Source organism: Lytechinus variegatus, chromosome 1, assembly GCF_018143015.1.
Source record: "Lytechinus variegatus isolate NC3 chromosome 1, Lvar_3.0, whole genome shotgun sequence".
NCBI classification, from domain to species: domain Eukaryota; kingdom Metazoa; phylum Echinodermata; class Echinoidea; order Temnopleuroida; family Toxopneustidae; genus Lytechinus; species Lytechinus variegatus.
The window spans coordinates 19,322,117-19,340,282 of record NC_054740.1 but is presented as its reverse complement, the minus strand read 5'-3'; the positions used below and the strand labels follow the sequence as shown (position 1 = coordinate 19,340,282).

Below are 18,166 nucleotides of genomic sequence, written 5' to 3'. Positions count from 1 at the left end.
ATTCTTACTTACCTCGCTGTGCCATCTGATGAAGCTGTAAGTATATCATTTCCTGAGGGACTCCATCTGATATCATAAATCAAACCATAATGACCCGGAAACTGACATTTCTCTCTTCCATCCGGAATCTGATGAGAACAAGATATTAAGAAGGGTGAATATGATAATACATAGGTCTACATAATTGGAAAATAAAAGGAAACAAACAATTAACAATCACATTTTACAGCAATATTACTGAAATATGAATATAATGCATAGACACTGTACTGGAGATGGTTGTGCTGTATCAGATGCTGCCGGTGCTCCAGGTGATGTGGTGATCCTGCGGTGATATTGTTGGTGCACTTATATACAGTCTGCTAGATTCAGTGTGCAGGTGGTGCATATGTATCCCTCTGATATCATACAAACGAAGGAAAAATTCATATGACACTAGAATTTTCTTAGCAGAACATGCGGTAATACTTTACCTCATATACTATTACTGGATATCCATCCTTGTCTTTACACCCACAGGCAATGAGACTGAAATGAAAGTAATAAGCATAAGTAAGTTAACAACACTGAAAATAATTCATTTTTTTTTCTAATTTTGACATTGAAAGAAATTAAATAATAATGATTTTCTAGAAGTTATGTAGTGCACACATTGTATTCATGTGATTTGTTTTTCATTCAGAACTATGTAAAGGTGAAAATGCAGTATTACGTGAAACCCCTTTGCATATGCCGAGCACATTCAAATGCAAGAGACATACAGGCAAGTATAAAGTGTTATAATCAATTACCACTGCCATGCTCTGGTTAAAAATGTATTAGCATAGTTCACAGTGCACAATACTGAGTGAAAAAAAATAAAAATAAAACAGAAAGCATTGTTGCTTGGAATCACTGGGTCAAGAATCATGTAGCAAGTATACTTACTGTCCATCGTGAGAGAACTTGATCACATGACATCCTTTCTTATCACCAGCCAATGAAAGGATCTCTTTATTTGGGATTCGGCAAGTCTGACCAGGTAGCTTAGACCACAGAGATGGAACATTTGCTCGACTAAAGATAATAAATTCAAGAGTTAAGAGATTACTTAAATACACATTAAATAAATAACTAAAATCAGTAAAAGCTTTTAATTAAAAGAAAACCCCCAAAATGAAGACCACTACAAAATCTTAGTAGTTTGAACTTCATAACAGTTTTAGCATTCATATGATCTTGTACATAAAATAGCAGGAACATTTTTTTCTATACCAGCAAAAACATTCTTCTAACAATTGAAATATATAGCAGGAGAAAGTTTTACTCATATATATTTTTGAAATTGACAGATGGCCAAGATCCCTAAGTTGCCTTTGTGAAACCATGAACAGAAAAAAAATATCACAATCAAATATTTATTTCAGCAATTACATACCTAAGGGCTTGATCTTTGTTCCTCAGTGACATGGTCTCTTTCAACTCCTTGTACGTCATCAATCCTCGTTCCTAAAGACAAAACACATGAATGTTATAAAACAAGACAAATAAGCTACAATGCCTAAGAGAGCATGTAAATATCCTTCATTACATTAATATTTAAAGATTTAAATCCTGATACAGTAAATGTACATATGTATACATGTATATTATTTCAGGATAAGATCAAGAATGAAAAATGAGTGAATAACTATTTTATGAGCAAACTTGCCAGGGAAAATAAGAATCACAAACATTTTCTCTGAGTAATCACAAGTTGATGGATATCACTGACAGAGCATACATGCATAATAAATAATTATCAAACTGCCTTAAAAAATCTAATTATTACACAAATGGCATGCTAACCTCTTGAGTGGCGAAGAGAGAGCGTGTAGCTGGATTGATGTCTTGAGGTGGTTTGATAGACTTGACTGTCACATAGAGAGTAGCTGGATAGGGCTGACGATGAATGTTCTCCCACCACTGAAACACCTGTTAGTGACAAAAGGTCAAAGCAAGAGGTCAGGTCACATATACAACTGTACACACATTACATGAATTATTTATACAGTCATTGTATAGGTCCTCACATACCAAACTCAGAAGTATATCTGATAGTCAACATTAGTAAAATGTTGACTGTATATTATTTATCTGTAAGGCAACTCATTCCTGACAGAATTTGTGATATATTTCATCACATAAGAAGATAACACTTACATACCTCAACAAAAGCAAAAAAACAGAAACAATTATATCACTAAAATATACATTTTTTTAAGATGAATAAGAATGTAATGAATGTCTGCCTCTGAATGAATGAAATGCAACTTACATCAACTTGATCTGGTTTAGCCTTGTAAGTAAAGGGTGGGTAAAAGAGTTGTAGACGTACTTTCTTCTCTGTGTTGGGAGCACCATTTGATCCAACAAGCTGTTAATGACAAAATAGCAAGATCCCATTACACTCTTTTACACTGTTTTAAAGAGGCATCGAGATCAAGTGGATAGGCCCATGGGGCATTAAGACAAGTTATCATATATAAAAAAAAAAACGAACTACAAGCATATATTTTTAAAAATATTCTGTTTAATCAACTTTTGTAATTATTTGTTTTATTTCTTTGTACTAATCAGGATATAATTTCTTATAATAGGTGTGCTAAATGATACTAACTTTTTTTCAATACAAAAATGATAACATATTCCAATTACCAAAAAAAAAGAGTGGACTAGCATAAACGAAACAAATGTATGAAATTGCACTGGAGGAATAGAGAGAAATGTATACATGTAAATGAAGAGAGAGAGAGGAGAGGGTTGGTAAAGCAACATCCATTTACCTTGAGGAATGCCCATGCTATTCTGTGCCATGTACCTTGTCCTTTGAGAAGTCTTGGTCTGGTACTAGCAATGTTCATACTTACAAAATCAAGAATCTGAAAATAAATACAGAATGATAATTATTAATTCATTTATTTATTTTGTTAACTATTTATTTATATATTTATTTATATATTTATTTATTTTATTTATCTATTCATCTATTTATGTATTCATTTTTTAAATTTTATTTTTATTCATTCATTTTATGAAATATTTATTAATTTATGTATTCATTTATATATCTATTTATTCAAGTCACAACAAAAGCATAGTCTGCAGGCATAGACCCTGTTTGAAGCTTCGATCAACAAGTGGGTCTCCACGTAAAGACTAGCACATACAAACTTGCTGTTTCAAGGGCCTTCAGGAAACAAAGCATTATAGGCTGCACATTCAGACCCTTAACTCAAGTGAACAGATTTTCTATTTTGCTCTTCTTACTGCTAGTTTGAAATTTCATGAAGTTGAAATCAAAAGATGAAAGGTCAAAACGATTCTGTTGTGCATTTTTTTAAAGAAGAAAAAAAAGAATACATGTATCACAGTCTAAATTTTTCACATCCTTGTATACTTACTTCAAAAAAGATAATTATTTTTGGACAATCATCTCTGTCCTGAATGAGATATTGAAAGCTTTCATTGAAGATAATCTGATCCTCCCAACATGGTGTCATGGATCTAATGAATAAAAAAAAACATACTTAGTATCTTATCCTGTTCACAATAAATACATACATCATTCAAATTCAGTGCTACAAAATACATCAAAGATGATTAAAACTTCCTAATGAGAATCATTAATCTCACAACAACATCAAAGACATTCTTGTTATCATATCAGTAGTCTCTTGAATCAGCTCTTTATGATTATGTTATGTTTATCATAATAACGTTAAGTTCAATAAAGCAGTTTGATATCACTTAATGATAATACAACATGACCGCTGATATTACATTATTCATGAAGAATGTTGTCATACTTATGTCTGAAATCATTGTCTAGATTTCTTGAATCAGTAAAGAAATTGAAATAACTTTAAGTCGAGAAAGCACGACTAAACCTTTTAAGTTCTTTTGGTCTTTGAAAATGGTACAATAATGTGCAGATACCATCGATACCCATTCGACCCCATGTCACCAACTTACTTTCTTTTCTTGAAATCAAATGGTTGGGTTAGGATTGGCAAGATGTACTCTAGGTTCTCATTCTTTGTCTCATAGTATGATGTCACAGCTCTCTCCCTGCAACAGAAAAGGACACAAATTCTCAGTGTAAAATCATGTAAACTTATTAGGCAGCAAATGTTCAATCATCAAATTACCCTGTATTTTAAATTAAGTTCGTACGCATTTTTGATATTGATATTTTTAATGTAAGAGGACCTTGTTGAAAAACATTGTATTTTTTTTATCTGAATATGTTATCCAGTATATAAAGATATATAAGATATTTTAATAAATAAATAGATCAAATGAAGATGCATAATCGTATCGTGTTAAATAATATTAAAATCAATGAAAACACCATACAATAGGCGTTCATAGAATTTGCAAAATATGAATCCTTATCATTTTCTTTTTGATTTCTAGGTATTTTGTGAAAAAAATATCAAGATATGAATAGGAGCAAGATTACTTTCAGAAAAAAAATTGTACATTAGAAGAATTTTTATGATGAATATGCAATCAATCAATCAAATTTCAATGACCATAATTTTGTTGATTATAACTGGCCCCAGATTTTGGTGTTCCAAAAATTTATTTAGCAAAGCAGAAGTCAATTGATCTAAATACTTCATCATAGCAGTACAAAATTGACATTAAAGAGAAATTCCAGTAGTTGCAGTTAACACTGATTTCATGAGAAAGTCTGTAAAACAAGGCTTAATTGCCAGTATATCATCGAGGATCTAGATCTGGTACAGTTACATTAACTGGACTTTGTGAAATCTTGAAATCTACGCTGAAAAATATTCACACCGAAAATCCCCAACACAGATAAGCGCACGTGGGACAATGTATAATTATTGCTTAGGGCGTCGGGCCGACGCCCTACCCGAATCCCGTGCTTATTTGCTGATTTCTCAGCAATTACACAATTTCTTCCAGAATCCTTTGGCACATGCGTTTTATTTATACAAACAGACACTTTAGTGGTCATTTCATTGGATTCTGTACGAACTCATTTTGATATCGTTACCAAAACTAGCATTTACCTTTAAGTGGCACTAATTCAATACAAGTTACAAAATTACATATTTACCTGCTGGATTTCATTACATATTTGCCTGTCTTCAAGTCCACTATATGAACTCTGACCAATGGATGAGCTATGTAGAGGTCTGGTTTGAGACGGTCACTTCGATGAATGATCACACCCAATACTTGACCGTCATCAGCAGGCATAGGTATACTGGTGGCTATTTGAAAGAATTGTTTTATAATAAGAGATATATCAACATTAATGTAAATAACATAAAGGAACAGTAGCACCTTCCTGCTGCATAAACTTCACCAAGATGAAATGTCAGTGTTTATTAATATATTAAGGAAACAAAGAGAATAGAATCAAAACACATATTTATAAAACAATTCAGTATTAATACCATGTTTAGCAAACTGAACTGTGTTACTTTCCACAAACATGTCTCGCCGGCATTATGCAATTCAATATAGCAGCAGTGCTGACCTTGAAAACAGCTATTGAATAAGTATTCACAAAAGAAAACACTCATATGATAATAAAATACTATGTCCATTGACCCAAAATGACCTTTGACCTTGATCAAGCGACCTAAGATGATGAAAAACAACCACTCATACTTGATCACCCATATATCTATGTTTCATGAACTATATGTAGATCCATAAACTTATGATGCCAATTAAACCAATACCCCCAACACGGCTAAAGTTCATTGACCTTAACCCTAAAATGGCCGGGGGGGTTGAATCATCCCCCCTCAACATTTTCTGTGATCATTCCGCCGCGCAAAATTTTTTGACCGCGCCACTCACAGAGTTTATACTTTTAAGTCTCGCGCATCTTTTGAGACCAAATTTACGACACCCGGGTACGCGGTTCCGAAATTACGCAACATTTCGTAAGTGCATGTCAGACCAAAAATTGTTCCAAAACGTGATTTTGTGTACAAAGTCAATGCAAATTGAGTTTTCTCATCTTATTCATAAAGCTATGATTATTTTTCCTTTGAACAGCTGAAATCAATTGATTTTAGCATAATTATGCTTCAAAAAGTTTGTGCAATAAATGTGGTGAAAAAATCAAAGAAAAACACAAGGTTGAAAAACAGAGAAATACATAAGAATTTCATAAAACAATAAAATACATAAGAAATTGATTTCCAAAACTGAAGTTTTTTTCAATTGCGATTGTTAAGAATGCTACAAAGAATATTTTTAGCAAAAATTAGCATTCTAGGAACTCTATTTACTGAATTAGAGCAAAAAGTATGATTTATGCATAAATTAGCATAATTCATATAAAATAAAATCTCATTATTTTGGAAAATTTTACCATACAGCCATGTAGATTACCGTAAGTAACGGTGTATTAACCGCACCTTTTTCTCGGCGGGATAGAAGCAAAAGTCGGGGGTGCGGTTTATACACGGTGACGGGTCTGAGCCAGCCCGCCGTAACCCCTCCCGTACATGTACAATGTCTGCCAGATCACAACACATCGAGTGGCCGGGCGTAGCCGCCCAGGCAATGTCGTTTAGAGAGGTATGAGCCGAGGGTAATGGGAAGCAACTATTATGATCTTAATCAAATATTGTCCATAACAAACGCACCCACCTTCATGACACTAATTTTGACTTTATTCTTGATTCAAAGTAGTGAATTTCCCTGGCTAATTTAAAAGAGACGCCAAGCATACTCGGTAATATTTTGTCACTGCTGAGCGAGAGTTGAGTGAGCTTAATTATTGCGTTGTAATGTGGTTGTAGTGCGACTTAAGCTGGCGCTATTCAAAGTCCCTTTTCGCGCCAGCTTGTTTTTTCCTTCCTGTTTGCTTTTCATAAGATACCATGTAAACCACGCACGAGAGAGACGGCACGAAGCCGTAAAAAACAACTGGAAAGAATGTCAATTTATTTGTTTCTTGAACCTTCCTGTAATCCCGTATCCAAAATTCATGCTAAGACATCAAATTTCTGAAAGTGATTGTGAGATTGTGATGCAAAAAATGTGAATGTTTCTTCCTCCTACGCTGGGAAAGACACAGATCATAATTTGATAAGATGTACTGGCATGACTGGTACTGTATCGTAGTTTGCAATGTAATGGCAGTGCTGTGTGTGTACACTGTGACTGTGAGGTGAGTGAGTGTGTAAGTTGCCAATATTGTCGGCCGGGGACCGTTCTTTCTTTCTAACATTTGTAGATGAATTGATCAAGAACAGCATATTTCCGCATACCGGTAATCTCTTTGGATACTTTGAAATCTTAAAAACTTAGATTTTGTTTCTTTGTACATGTACCTCAAATATGCATGTAAATGTGAGAATTTTTTTTTTTTTTTTTTTAGTCCAAAGTTGGGGGTGCGGTTAATACACGGGTGCGGTTAATACACCGTTACTTACGGTACTTGTACTACGAATGATCGCACACCACAAGCGTGCAAACTTTTGCGGCGCTCGCGCGATCAGCGGCCGAGATCTCAGGGGGGGGTTGAATCAACCCCCCCCGGCCACAGAACAGCCAAAAAAGCCTGACCTAGTTAGGGTTAAATGACCTTTAATCTTAGTCATGTGGCCTGAAACTCAGGCAGGATGTTCAGTAATACTTGACTTGTCCAAGTTTCATGATTCACTAGGTCCATAGTTAGGACATTTAAAAGACTTAACCTTAAGATTTCAATGTTGACGACACCGCCGCTGTCGGAAAAGCGGTGCCTATAGTCTCGCTCTGCTATGCAGCTGTGACAAAAACCTGAACCTGTCACATGTTCAACCATTCTGTCACTGAAAAATATTACCATATTATTGAATGCTTTCTTTTAATGCATGTGCATGTGTAAATGAATTTTTATCGTTGAAAACTATGTATGTAACTTATTTACATTACCTTAATTGTCACAAAAAGGTGAACTTACATTTCTTTTTCTTCTTTTTCTTTTTGCCTTTTCCCCTAGGTGTTCCATTTCCTTCTTCAGCTTCCCCATCTATTTGATCTTCATCTGTTTCCTTGACAACCTGCTCTTCCTCCTGCTCCTCTTCTTCTGTGTTTTTCTTTCTCCTTCTTTTGGGTTTCTTTGGAGTATGTTCCAGTTCTGATACTGTCATTGTAGGACTACATCAATAAGATATAATGATAAATATAATGGAATTAACTATGAATATTATACCTTGTACTTATTGCTCAATTAAATGTGTTTTAAAAGTGGCAAATAAACAGCAAAATGCTCTTCTAAATATAAATTTACCATAAAAGAAAGTTCCCCAAATCAAAATAATCATAATTTTTTTTATGTCACATAGATACTGACACATTATTTTTCGCAAGGATCGATGAAGATAATTTTGGGGAAAACGTTCAGAATCAACCATCATCTGTCAGTAGCCATTTTGAAAAAAAAAATTGAGAGCCATTTTTCATTTTACCAGATATATGTCCAGTTTTCCAGAGCCATTCTTTTCTTTCATGATACAGCGCATGGTTTCACATTGGAATTTGTCCTGCTTGTTTACAAATTCATTTTATGTTTAACATTGTTTATTCAATTGCTATCTATTTTTTCTTCATCATTGTTATTAATTGTTAAATGATTATTCAATTTATTGTTGTTCATTTTATATAAATGTTCAGTGTTTGTATCTCACATATTAAATTTCTAACTTTTACAACTTTGCCCATCGAATTGAATAGGATGAAGTTTATCAAATTTGAACAGCTGCGCTGGCCAGGCTGTCTGGCTACTATGCAGGTGTGGATGGGAGACTGTGCGGGCATGGATAGGAGTGATTTCAATGTGGCAGTTATAAGCAGTTGCGAGAGCGATTCCAAAGCAGATGAGAGCGGATTCGCTCGTCGCTCCCGTCTATTTTCTACGCTGGTTGGTAAACCCATCAACATTATTGGGAAAAAAGGAAATCTGATTATTTTTCTAGAAAATGTTGTCAGCTATATACAATCTGCAATTTTTATATCATGGTTGGATGAGCACAAAACTTAAATGACACAAATGTTTAAATCCCTTCTTAATTTTGCAATATATGTACATTATTTCCTGTCAAATGAAAAAGTGATATTTTGCTTTTAGCATATGCCAACCCATTAACCCATAGCCAATGAGTTTATAAACATTTCTGCTGTGTGATTTCCATAAAAAACCCTATTGTTGAAAAGCTATATCCATTTTATCGGTAACTAATTTTTATTATACACTCTTCAGATCAACTCACTCTATAGCAGTCTCCTCTTCATCCTCCTCTGTGACTTTTTTCTTCACAGTTTTCTTCTTCTTTTTCTTTAAGCCATCATCCTTTCCCATCTCTGTCATCTCCATACCCTGCTCCTCATCATCAACATAGCCTCTGTTCACATTGCCCTTCTTTGGTGGGAGTTTCTTCCGTCTAGCATTGGTAGTGTTCTTGGTGTAGCGTGGACTATCTTCTGCATTGAAGGTATTGTTGAGAGCTGTGGTGTCCTCATTGAAAGACTTCTCAAGGTCGCCTCCCTTTTTCAGTGATTCAAGCTGTAGACAATGAGAGTAGTTTACAGGATTAAATGACACATCTTATTCACAAGGCATCCATGGATGTATATATTATCTGGAAAATATCTAGCATAATAATCCTAAATCTAAATAATAATAAAAAAAATGCAAACAATAATAAAAATTTTATCAGAATAGTATATCTACAAACTTTATTGATATATCATTATCATCCCTGTCATTTGATACTGACTAACCCTCACATGATGTACAGTAAGTACTTTCTCCACTCACTAATTAGCATTCTAACAAGAGTTTTTAACTCAATTGCTAGGTATTCTACATTGGATATCCCCTCTTACTAGGTAACCATTTAGCACCTGGGTAGAGAGTGTCAAAGTGTGGATTGATGCCTTGCCAAAGATCAGTTTTAAGCCGCAGTGGAATTTGAACACACACTTCTCTGATACTAAAACAAGAGTCAGAATCACTACAAGATGATCCTCCTTGTCAGTTACTCTAAAATCGATCAGATAAACAACTTTCTGAAATGTATAATCTGAAGCTTATTGAAAATCAGTTGTGGATGTAAAATTCATAATTTTGTATTTCTGATTTCCAACAAATGAAGTGTGATCTTTTTGTTTTAATCGAATATAAAAACTTAATTTTTCTTGATGTATTATGTATCATGACATGAATGCATATAAAAGAAAATACCAAGTGCAAAAATAAAGATATATGTTAATCTTGCCAATCAAAATATTTCAAATGAACTTACCATAGCATCTGCTGTTTGTGATCTAGCCTTCTTCTTCTTCTTTGAAGTTTTTCCAGAACCACTAAGGAAATTAAAAAATAGGATAATATTCTCATAAAAACTTTATTTATGATGTACTTATAATCTCAACACTATTTCATTGTCTAATGTAACTATAACTACAAGAATTGAATTAAACACAAACTACTTTTGAGAAGTTGAAATTTTGAACTAAGAAATGTATATAAGCCAGAGTTCTGTCTTTGGCATATACCATACATACTCATGTATTCTAGACATAAAGTAAGACAATAAGGATTAAGAACTTAATAGAGCTATCTGTCTGATATGAGCAAGAAAAACATACAAGAATGTTTCTTAACTTTCAATATTTAAAATTGTTTTCATTTAGAAAATTACAGTATCAATTTACATCATTGGCAGCTCAACTAAGTAGAGTAATAAAATAATAGCAATGATAATAACAATATCATAACATTGATAATAACAAGTGGAATGCCTCTGGCCGTCTCACCTGCATCACGCAGTTCAATATAGCAGCAGTGCTGACTTTGAATACTACTCTAACTTGCACAAGATGTTCAGTGATACATGGTTACTCTTATGTCCACTTTTTATGAACTAGACCAATAAACTTACAGAGATATGATGGTTATTCAACAGATACACCCAATTCGGCCAAAGTTCATTGACCTTTGACCTTGGTCATGTGACCTGAAACGCGCACAGGATGTTCAGTGATACTTGATTACTCTAATGTCCAAGTTTAACGAACTAGACCAATAAACTTTCAAAGTTATGATGGTAATTCAACAGATACCCCCCGATTCGGCCAAAGTTCATTGACCCTAAATGACCTTTGACCTTAATCATGAGACCTGAAACTTGCACAAAATTTTCAGTGATGCTTGATTACTATTATGTCTAAGTTTCATGAATCAGATCCATAAACTTTTAAAGTTATGATGGGAATTCAACAGATATCCCCAATTCGGCCAAAGTTCATTGACCCTAAATGACCTTTGACCTTGGTCATGTGACGTGAAACTCAGGCAGGATGTTCAGTGATACTTGATTAACCTTATGTCCATTTTCATGAACTAGGTCCATATATTTTCTAAGTTATGATGACATTTCAAAAACTTAACCTCAGGTTAAGATTTCGATGTTGAATCCTCCAACATGGTCTAAGTTCATTGACCCTAAATGACCTTTGACCTTGGTCATGTGACATGAAACTCTACTAGGATGTTCAGTAATACTTGATTAACCTTATGGCCAAGTTTTATTAACTAGGTCCATATACTTTCTAAGTTATGACGTCATTTCAAAAACTTAACCTCAGGTTAAGATTTGATGTTGACGTCGCCGTCGCCGTCGGAAAAGCGGCGCCTATAGTCTCACTTTGCTTCACAGGTGAGACAAAAATGATAAAAATAACAATGTAAAAATATAATATTAATAAGAGCAATTCAATAATATATTCTATTAAACATACAGGAAGTAATAAATATCATTTCAACTACTATAAGAGAAAAATGACAAACAGCCACATTATCATCTGTATTTTATTTTGATAATAAAAAGAAATACCTTGCATCCTGGTCCATTGCTGACTTCAGAAGCTCATCAAATTTAGCCCGTGTCTGGTTATGAATTTCATGATGTTCCGAGTGAGGAGCTTAAACAAACACACATGAAAAATTAGTCCAGGTATCATAACATATTGGTACATTAAGAACCTGAACAGAACCTACTGCAAATGAAACTGCTGTTCTGTATCATTATATATGTCAGCTTGAGCAATCAATCAAAAATTTATTGAACATTTTTAATCAACTGCTATGAAATTACTTTTTTTTAGTCTGTCCAATCACAAGAGCCATGTGGAACAGGCATAACAACTAGGTAGATATAAGACCATAATATACATTATGGAGACAAAGAAGAAATGTTGGAACATCAAGAAAATAAATGACAAAACATGTACATTGTACATCTTGCTGAATCCTGGATCTAATCACCCTTGAGTTTTTAACACCTCCAATTGGAAATTGTACTGTTTGCAGTTGGCAGATTTCTCATTTTCAGATGAGAACAATAACATTTATACAATAATGGTGATGGTGAAGAAGATGAGGATTCATTATGATCACTGTTATGATAATAATTAAGTCATGGTGATGATAATTTTAGATGATTATGGTGATAACTACAGATGCTCGGCGGGTCGCGCAGCCGAGCGAATGTATCCCCCGAACCCACCGCGTCATCCGTCATTGCGATATATAGAGCTCACACAGAAATTTGACAATAATATACAATTATCGTGGCAACAATGACCCTAGCATGTAGGTCCCCCAAGTCCATCTACCATCCAAGTGTGGTTGAAAAGTGACTTACGGTTGCGGAGTTAGGTGTCATAACAGAGTCTTGCATGATAACTTTAACGTTGACCTGAAAATGACCCTTGACCATACCATGTTACCTCTGACTGCAGCATAACATACAGGTACCCCAAATCCATCTACCATCCAAGTTTGGTTGAAAAGTGACTAAGGGTTGCAGAGTTAGGTGTCATAAGAGAGTCTTGTATGTAAACTTTAACGTTGACCTGAAAATGACCTTTGACCTTACCATGTGACCTCCGCCCACACCAAAATCAATAGGCTTCTTCGCTATACCATACTCAACCTTCATACCAAATTTGAAGACGATTGGAGAAGAAATGCAGCTGATAGAGCGCTCACAAGGAAATCTCTGCGGCGGACGTGGCGGCGGCGCGACAAGGCCAAATCCATAGTATCCTCCGAACTCTGTTCGGGGGATACAATGATTATGGTGATGATGATTATGAAGATTATGATTATGGTGTTGATGATGATGATAATGATAATGACAATTCTTATGAACATGATGATGATGATGATTACAATTATGGTGATGATCCTAATTATGATCATGATGATTGTAATGATGAGGAGGGGAGGAGGGAGAGGATAAGGAAGATGATGATAGTGAGAAAGGAGTCATCTTCTCTACAAGTACAGGCCACCGTCTGGGGAGCGTTTCATGAAAGGACTTGTCAGACGTTTTATCCGACAAGTCCTGTTTAATCCGATAGTTACTATAGTAACAGTGCTTCTCGACCAATCAGAATCCAGGAAAGTTGTCAGATCTGACATGTCGGACGAAAATATTGATGAAATGCCTCCCTGGTGTATTGTCATTCTGTTGTGCAGTGCAATGTATGTACAGTGTCTCAAATGAGGGGTCTAGGTGTCTCAAATGAGTTATGTTCTCATGATGAAAATGACAATGGCCCCTGCTTGATTTGAATACAAGTACAAGTCTGATACTTACACAACGCTCTGTCCTCATCTTGGCTGTTGCCATCATGTGGCAGTTTGCGTCCCTTTTTCTTGACTTTTCCTGTGAACAAAGCAAATTACAAATGTAGCATGTGAACCAGGAAGACTTTCATATGTCCCCTCCACTAAAAATGGGGAAAAAATATGGAAGAAAAAAAAAGAAAAGAAAACGAAAGAAGGGGGTTTTAGAGAAATATCTTTTAAAATCAGTGGAGGGGACATAAGAAAGTCTTTCCCATTCTGCTTGACAAGCGTGATAAAGGAAATTCACAATAAGATCCCACCTTCAAAATTCTCCTAAAAAGTATAAAGGCAATGATCATCAAAAAAGAAAAAAAAGGAAAAGGAAACGAAAAAAGAAAACAGAAAACTTAAAAACAGACAAAACAAAAACAACAAGAAAAATAGATAGGTCTAGTAGAATAAACAATGAAAAGAAGATGACAGTACGATAGATCCAAGTAAGTTAAAAAGTTACTTAAGAAACCAACAAAAAAAGGAAAAGGAAAAGAATCTGAAGTTCTTTCAACAAAAAGGCAGTGGCAAAAATAATCAATGGTCATTCTTGACTGGTTGCCAGCCAGCCAAACCAAAGAAGCATTGGCTGGCTTTACCCTCTTATGATTATGAACAGCCTCTAACGTTAGTTTAAGTGGCATAATTGTACTTGACGTCCCCAGGGGACATCAACGTTTTTACCTTGTGGTACTCCCTGATTTCCCGATGACTCTTGATGATTCCGAAATGTAAACATTTCTTTTCTCTCGCTTAAAAAAAAAAAGAAAGTAGTTCCGGTTTGCGCTAGCGCAAATGCGCAAACAGGTGCATCTAGATGAGCGCGCATCCTTGCCTCCTCATCTATCCTCTTATATTACTTGCACTTGATGCCCCCAAAATTGATGAAAGCGGTGATCCGGCAAGTAATCCCAGACGTGTTGACAAAATTAACCTTGATAGCGAGAGAATAAACTCTCTTATATTAATTGTACATGATGCCCCAACAATTTTCCAGTTATTTAGCAAGTTTATTCAGAAGTTTACATTACACTAACCCCATATTTTCCCCTCTTTTTCTATTTTCTAGCCGCACAAGCCTTCATAACATCGTCAAATCAAATTAACCTTGTTGGCTAAATTAACCTTGATAGCTAGAGAATAATCTCTCTATTATTACTTGATGCCCCCAAAAATTTCAACAAAATTAACCGTGCAGCCCAAATTAACCTTGTTGGCAAAATTAACCTTGATAGCTAATGTAACCTTGCGAGCTATAGCTCGTCTCTCTTATATTACTTGTACTTGATGCCCCCCAAAATTTCAACAAAATTAGCCTTGTAGCCAAAATTAACCTTGTTGGCAAAATTAACCTTGATAGCTAATGTAACCTTGAGAGCTATTGCTTGTCTCTCTTATATTACTTGTACTTGATGCCCCCAAATATTCCAGTTATTCAGCAAGTTTATTCAGAAGTTTACATTTCACTAACCCCATTTTCCCCTCTTTTTCTATATTCTAGCCGCGCAAGCCTTCATAACATCGTCGAAACAAATTAACCTTGTTGGCTAAATTAACCTTGATAGCTAGAGAATAAACTGTCTATTATTACTTGTACTTGAGTTGATGCCCAAAAAAATTTCAACAAAATTAACAGACGCGTGCATATGCATCGGGTAACGTTGGCGAAGAACAATAGGAAACAAGATGGCGGCGTCAACATCGGGCAAGTCTCTTCTGTCTCGTCATGATATTTTTCTCATTTTTTTGATGAATTCTTCTTTAAAACTAAAATTGATGGTGCAGAAATGTCGGAAATGAAGTTGCATCCCATGTATTTGTATTGTAGGCCTAGTTTAGTTTAGTTTAGTTTACTCCAACGATGTTGTAGGACGAAGCCTGTTCATCGATCAAAGTAGAAATGTCTATTGTTGCTCTCCTTCAGACAAAATTAGATGCGCTACTTATGTTGGCATGGAGGGGTGGCAGGGGTATCGTAGACAGTGAAAAATCCCATGGAAACACACAAGAAACGAAAATTACTCAAAGTCATAGGCAATCTTCTCCCAATGCTTATCCAGTCTATTCTTAAAAGCAATCACTGAACAAGCAGTAACTACATCTTCTGGGAGACTGTTCCACACATCTATCACTCGGTTAGCAAAGAAAAACTTACGCACATCAAGACGCGAATATCTTTTCTCTAGCTTTAAGGAATGACCTCGCGTTTTACCACCTTGTCTCAGATAGAAAAGTTCAGAACTTGAATCATAGTAACCATGCAGATATTTGTACACATCAATCATGTCACCTCTTTTACGTCGATGACTGAGTGATGGCAGTTTCAGGAGGCGAAGACGTTCAGAGTATGATAGGTGCTTAATACCTGGGATCAATTTAGTAGCTCTACGTTGGACACTTTCTAACCGCCTCTGCTCACCCAGCTTATACGGTGACCACGCAGCCTGGCCATACTCTAAGATAGGGCGAATAATACCCTTAAACAAAAGCTTAATAGAGGTCTTATCCAAATGTACAAAAGTTCTTCTAATAATACCAAGCAGTCTATTAGACTTTGACACCACTTTAGAAATGTGCTCCTTGAAAGAAAGACGTGAGTCTACCTGAACTCCTAAATCTCTCTCACTCTCACATTCACGTAGAACAACCGATTGTGAACCTTGGCTTTGGTCATATGATACTCAGTCTCAGAGTATCATATACTCTGAGTAGAAATAAAGTAGAAATCTCGGGGGCGAAAGTTTCAGGTTTTGGCGGCCTACACGCACGTGAATGGATGAGGATTCCTGGCTTCGTTAAGAGTAACCTTACGTTAGTAAATGATTTTTACTCTCTAGAAGCCTCCTTGCTACGATCAACCAAATCACGCGTGGATGGATATCATCACTGTCACTGATCAACTCGCCGATGGTAAACAAGGTCTGGTCGAGGATCACGAATCAAGGTAAAAACGTTGATGTTCCCTGGGGGCATCAAGTACAATCTAGAATTCTAACGTTAGACCTAACATTAAGTTTAGTCATTTTTCCGTGACCCGACTCGGAGTTGTCTTTTAATACATTTTACAATGGGGACAAAATATCCAGCATGTGGGACCGTTATGACTGCAGGATAACCATGGATACGGACAACGCTTTCAAAATTTAAACTTACTTACTGGGAATCTTCCTTCAAAAGATAAGAGGAATTCATACAAACAATCACAATATGTACACACCTTAATAACACTACCATCCACTCACCCTTTGTCTCCATATTCCATTGGTTTCACTGGTTTTCCCGACCGTTTTCCCGTGCAATCGCCATTTCTTCCTAATCACACATTCAAATATGCGATAGCAAATATCGTTCGATTGCAAATAATCCGACCGCCAGCCAATAGTCTGCAGGCACAGACCTCTTGGTTTTCAATAAAGAGTCTGAAGGAGTTAGACTAGAATATTAGATTTATCAAATCTAGTATTCATATTTTTACGTTTGGAGCCGACATGTATTCACTCTAATAAAAAGTTTGCTCTAATCCCCCTTAAAAAAATGATTGAAAAATATATATTGGTGACGGTTTGAGGAAAATGACGAAAAGCTGAAAATAGGCCCTACCAGGAAAAAAAAGAGTTAATGATCCAGGGGGGGGGCACAGGAGGCACGCCCCCCCCCCCCTTGGGAAGAAAAATTGAAATTTGAAATGTAAAACTGTTACTGAAAGCCTCCTCCAATATCCTTAATTTGTGGTTGAAAACCTTTTTTTTTTTGGGGGGGGGGGTTAATTTGACAAAATTTTCGTCAGGAAAATTCCCCCCCCCCCCACTTTTGGAAAATCCTGGATCCGCCTCTGATCAAGGATTACCAAGTGTAGTATTTTCCAAATTTCATCCTACTTCATTTCTCAACTTTGCCTTCTATAATTCATCACCTTAGAGAGGACATTAGTAATGTCCTCTCAAAGGTGATGAGTAATAGAAGGCAAAGTTGAGAAATGAAGTAGGATGAAACTTGGAAAATACTACACTTGGTTAATCCTTGATCAGAGGCGGATCAGTTACTTCCACTCCCTGTTTAATAAACATGTCAACAAGCGGTCAAGAATGATCCGCAGCACAGCACATTCACCTGTGACTCACCAAAAATTCTCCGAATTGGTACCTCTCTCCAGGTCCATGCTCTCCCCCTCCCCTCTCTCTTTGTTCATTGTTTTTGCATCCTGCATCTCATTTGGGATGAAAACTACCACTTTCTTTTCGAACACTTCTCAAAGTTTTCTTATTCAGTAAACACGCGTTTTTGAGAAAGTCATCAAATCAGTTAATACTTGTGTGGATCTCCTTCATTTTCACTTGGAGAAAATTCAAGCATTTCATCTTCCACCGCACATCATTTCAAATTTGTGTACTACCCTTATTTCTCCGGCATTTACAATAAGAGGAAACTCAAATACCGCTTGTGCTAGCCAAGTAATTTTTGGGATATAAT

General features: G+C 35.7%; 1 protein-coding gene across 2 annotated transcripts in view; it reads right to left on the bottom strand.

Moving 5' to 3' along the window:
* LOC121408361 (jouberin-like) overlaps positions 1 to 17,061 on the bottom strand; it is a 30,467-nt gene extending 13,406 nt beyond the window's left edge. The window contains exons 1-16 of one of the 2 annotated variants that reach the window (XM_041599821.1): positions 16,939 to 17,061; positions 13,674 to 13,742; positions 11,904 to 11,991; positions 10,311 to 10,371; positions 9,276 to 9,568; positions 7,967 to 8,163; positions 5,111 to 5,267; positions 3,994 to 4,089; positions 3,423 to 3,525; positions 2,805 to 2,900; positions 2,297 to 2,395; positions 1,828 to 1,953; positions 1,418 to 1,488; positions 928 to 1,056; positions 474 to 528; positions 13 to 128 (exon numbers count right to left, since the gene is read on the bottom strand). In XM_041599821.1, the coding sequence (XP_041455755.1) occupies positions 13 to 128; positions 474 to 528; positions 928 to 1,056; positions 1,418 to 1,488; positions 1,828 to 1,953; positions 2,297 to 2,395; positions 2,805 to 2,900; positions 3,423 to 3,525; positions 3,994 to 4,089; positions 5,111 to 5,267; positions 7,967 to 8,163; positions 9,276 to 9,568; positions 10,311 to 10,371; positions 11,904 to 11,991; positions 13,674 to 13,742; positions 16,939 to 16,951 (1,769 nt within the window). In that variant the 5' untranslated portion in view covers positions 16,952 to 17,061. The remainder of the gene's footprint in view (positions 1 to 12; positions 129 to 473; positions 529 to 927; positions 1,057 to 1,417; positions 1,489 to 1,827; positions 1,954 to 2,296; positions 2,396 to 2,804; positions 2,901 to 3,422; positions 3,526 to 3,993; positions 4,090 to 5,110; positions 5,268 to 7,966; positions 8,164 to 9,275; positions 9,569 to 10,310; positions 10,372 to 11,903; positions 11,992 to 13,673; positions 13,743 to 16,938) is intronic. The other variant, XM_041599813.1, reaches the window with a different exon arrangement.
* Between the last annotated feature and the right edge of the window lie 1,105 nt (positions 17,062 to 18,166).